This window comes from Palaemon carinicauda, chromosome 4 (genome assembly GCF_036898095.1).
Source record: "Palaemon carinicauda isolate YSFRI2023 chromosome 4, ASM3689809v2, whole genome shotgun sequence".
NCBI classification, from domain to species: Eukaryota; Metazoa; Arthropoda; class Malacostraca; order Decapoda; family Palaemonidae; genus Palaemon; species Palaemon carinicauda.
The window spans coordinates 64,672,851-64,677,424 of record NC_090728.1 but is presented as its reverse complement, the minus strand read 5'-3'; the positions used below and the strand labels follow the sequence as shown (position 1 = coordinate 64,677,424).

Sequence of the window (4,574 nt, the reverse complement as noted above, 5' to 3'; positions counted from 1 at the left end):
AAAAGGAGGGGGGTGGCTTGGAGAAGTGGCGGGGGAGGTACAAGAGGGAAAAGGGGGCGTGGCTAGAAGACGTAGTGGGGGGGGGCATGTGAGGTAAAAATGGGGGCGTGGCTTGAAGACGTGGTGGGGGAGGGGCATGGAAGGGAAAAGGGGGCGTGGCACTTTAATCACGTGATAACTGAGGCATTCACTATAACATAGCAAGAAACTGCATGAAGTTTAAAATGGGCGTGTCCCTAATATGAAAACATTGCCATCAAAATACATTTGGAATTATAGAATTCCAAAACATCTTTTAATATAAAATTAATAATAAACTAATGAATTGTGACATTAAACAAACAAATTACAAAGATATAGATAGCATAAATAGTATTAAATACATTGTAAATGTTATATAAGCTTTAATTACATCAACCCTAGCCAAAGGTCCCCTTTTGAAACACTAAATATAGTTTAAATTGGGCAACGATACAGAATTTATCTTGATATTAGATTAACTATCATTGCAACATGCCACAACATTGATAATGCAATTGTGAGAGAGAGAGAGAGAGAGAGAGAGAGAGAGAGAGAGAGAGAGAGAGAGAATATTCCTAAACAAAAAAAATCTCTATCTTGTGTTGAAAAAATTCAATGATCTATCATGAACTATTATGAAGAAAAAAAATATTGTTTTCGAAATTTCAACGAATTTATACAATGTATTCTTATAAAACCTTCATAAATGAAAAAGCTAAACCTTGTATGTTTCCACAGGCTGTATGAATAATAAAATTCACTCTATTTCAAATTTGATCTTCCAGTGAAACGAACTTAAGATTCTCATATATTAAAATATAAATTCTACTCTACGAAATTATAATTAGACAACGAATTAAGTGTCCAACTAGGGTTGTAGCTTAGCAAGTAATAATAATAATAATAATAATAATAATAATAATAATAATAATAATAATAATAATAATAATAACCTAAGACTTCTCTATAGTGTATGTTTCCTTATTTCCTTTCCCTACTGGAGCCCTTGGGCTTATAGCATCGTCTGATTTTCCAACTAGGGCTGTAGCTTAGCAAGTAATAATAATAATAATAATAATAATAATAATAATAATAATAATAATAATAATGTTTCCTTATTTCTTTTCCCTACTAGAGCCCTTGGGCTTATAGTATCGTCTGCTTTTCCAACTAGGGTTGTAGCTTATCAAGTAATAATAATAATAATAATAATAATAATAATAATAATAATAATAATAATAATAATAACAACTTAAGACTTCTCTACAGTATATGTTTCCTTATTTCCTCTCCTTACTGGAGCCCTAGGGCTTATAGCATAACTGCTTTTCCAATTAGGGTTGTAGCTTAGCAAGTAATAATAATAATAATAATAATAATAATAATAATAATAATAATATGACACTAAACTCTCTACAATTCACTCTTTCAGTGTAGACTACAGTTAGGGTACAACAACTTCAAGGCAATCAATTAATTCTCCAGGCAGACTACTAGTCAACTGTGTGGAATTGTTAGTTATTAAACACAAATAAGGAATTTTACTAGATATAAAATACGACGAAGAAACCTTTTATACCCTGGCAATGTGTAGTTGTAGCGATGTCTTCACAAATGATTTTTAACACGTGTACAAACAGATGTTTGTCTCAACATCCCTAGCTAGCGCCCAAAGCCGGGAGTCGCTGAGACGGGTGAAATTGTGTCAGATTTATCACTTTTTTTCATCACGGAGAAGAAAAAACCCGGCAAAACTTGCGGGTTTTATCAGAAAAAAAAACACTTACTTTGGCCCCAATCTGGTTCCCGCACTGGCCTGCCTGAATGTGCACGATTTCTCTCATTGTGTGGTAATACTTGTATATCCCCGTGAGTTAAAGAGCTTTGAATGACTCAACAGCGGCTGCTTCGCGGGTTATAAAGCAGCCTGGGGCTTACAACGCGCAGGTGCCCCGCGCAGGTGCCCCGCGCAGGCGCCCGACGCAGGGGTGCCAACATGTCCCATCTCTTCGATCCTGAAAATTATCAATACATTGCAGATTTTTCAAAATATGAATCCTGCATTTAATTCTAATACTTAACTCTCATATTTCAACCATATCTAATCTTGGGATATTACTCCTTGCGAATAAAATAGGAGAAAATCGGTTTTTCGATGTTGGCTATTCTGCCATATCGATTTTGGCGCAATCGATGAGAACACACCCATATCGATGCCAATCAAATGTGACATCTTATTTACTTCCTTCATATATCAAAATTAATCTGATTTGAATTAATCTAATTGCAGATTGATCAGCGAAAATGCAACAATAAAAAACCTATTATCTAGATTAAATATTTACCTAAACCGGGCGCATAGGAACATGCAACAGCAGTTATTTTGCAATTGAAGAATGCAGCCTCTCACAGAACTGAACAAGTTTGAAGAATTATAGATGATGCTTCAGTTATCAATTAAATTTAGATCATAATACATAATGGAAGACGTTTATTTATATAACAGCGGAATGTTCCATTATCATATTATATTACTTCATGAGATGTAGGACTGAAAATGGATATGAGTAAAACTGAGATAATGTTAAAAGAAAATTCAGACAATAAATATGGGTTATGGAACTGCCTCTAGAGATTGTTAATGAATATACGTGCTTAGGACAGACAGTAAGTGCTTCCCCAGGATATGAGAATGAAATTAGAAGGATATGCATGGGATGGAGAGCTTTTGGTAAACGAAATGACATTATGAGAAGTAAGATACCACTTTCTCTAAAATGAAAAGTATCTAATCAGATGGTTTTAATAGTACTAACTTGTGCATCGGTAACTTGGAGCCTTACTAAAGCTTAGAACATAAGCTATTTACAACTCGAATAACTATGGAAAGAATAATAATGGGAATAACACTAAGAGACAGAAAAATGGTAACTTAGATAAGAGCAAGCCTGGTTGGTAACGTCTCTGCCTTGTGTTTCCCACACAGAGGTTCGAGTTCTGGTCAAACTCGTTAGTTCCTTTAGTGTCTGCAACCTTACCATCCTTGTGAGCTAAGGTTGAGGGGGTTTGGGGGAGCCTATAGGTCTGTGTATCTGCTGTGCCCTCAGCAGCCATTGCCTGGCCTTCCCTGGTCCTAGCTTTGGTGGATAGGGGTCTTGGGCGCTGATCATATATGGTGAGTCTCTAGGGCATTGTTCAGCTTGCTAGGGCAATGTCACTGTCCCTTGCCTCTGTCATTCATGAGCGACCTTAAAATCTTTAAACCTGTTTCCTAGCTTGGGTAAAGAGGGGCTTGGGGGCTGATAATATATGGTCAGTCTCTAGGGCATTGTCCAGCTTTCTAGGGCAATGTCACTATCACTTACCTATGCCATTCATGAGCGGACTTTAAACCTTTAAACGCAAAGATTTTTTGCAAGAATTCTTTATTTGCTCTGTGTGCTTTCAGCATTGCAATATTTTCATTCTTGCTTTTTAAATTCGACACGCAACATTCTGCTTAGTATTCACATATGCGTACCACGGTGAGGTACAAGGCTTTTGAAGTTATATATAGCTCAATATTACGAACAGATTTCTTTAAATACATTTGTTTAACTTTATATATTCCTTTTTCGTTTGGTTTGGTTTGTAGTAGGTTGGCCAGACCATCAGCCACCCGTTGAGATACTACCACTAGAGTTATAGGGTTCTTTGACTGGCCAGACAGTACTACATTGGATCTTTATCTCTGGTTACCGTTCACTTTCCCTTTGCCTACACATACACCAAATAGTCTGTTATATTCTTTATAGATTCTCCTCTGTCCTCATACACCTGAAAACACTGACATAACCAAATAACTTTTCTTCTCTCAAGGGGTTAACTATTGCACTGTAATTGTTCAGTGGCTACTTTCCCCTTGGTAAGGATAGAAGAGACTCTTTAGCTATGGTAAGCAGCTCTTCTAGGAGAAGGACACTCCGAAATTAAACCAGTGTTCTCTAGTCTTGGGTAGTGCCATAGCCTCTGTACCATGGTCTTCTACTGTCTTGGGTTAAAGTTCTCTTGATTGAGGGTACACTCGGGCACGCTATTCCATCTAATTTCTCTCTTTCTTGTTTTGTTATAATTTTTATAGTTTATATAGGAAATATTTATTTTAAAGTTGTTGCTATTCTTAAAATATTTTATTTTCCCTTTTTTCCTTTCCTCACTGAGCTATTTTCCCTGTTGGGGCCCCTGGGCTTATAGCATCCTCCTTTTCCAACTAGGGTTGTAGCTTAGCTAATAATAATAATAATAATAATAATAATAATAATAATAATAATAATAATACGGCTGAGAACAGTATATTTTTACGGAGAACATCCGATTAAAATTACGGTTTTTTTAAAGTGTATAACAAGATATGGTATAATCATATAAAAGCGAATAGATCCTTTACTAAAAGTAACTGCCAAATGTTAAAATTATTCTATTTGAAAATATATAACTTTATACTCACTCACCATAGTTAATTTTCATTAGGGGTACCACAGGAGTTAGAAAACTATCAGATAAGATCCAAGAAA

At 35.6% G+C, this 4,574-nt stretch overlaps 1 protein-coding gene across 1 annotated transcript in view; it reads right to left on the bottom strand.

Moving 5' to 3' along the window:
- The window catches only part of LOC137639992 (tubulin beta-4B chain), a 33,282-nt gene extending 31,340 nt beyond the window's left edge, over positions 1 to 1,942 (bottom strand). The window contains exon 1 of the mRNA XM_068372333.1: positions 1,809 to 1,942. Coding sequence (XP_068228434.1) covers positions 1,809 to 1,865 — 57 coding nt within the window. The 5' untranslated portion in view covers positions 1,866 to 1,942. The remainder of the gene's footprint in view (positions 1 to 1,808) is intronic.
- Between the last annotated feature and the right edge of the window lie 2,632 nt (positions 1,943 to 4,574).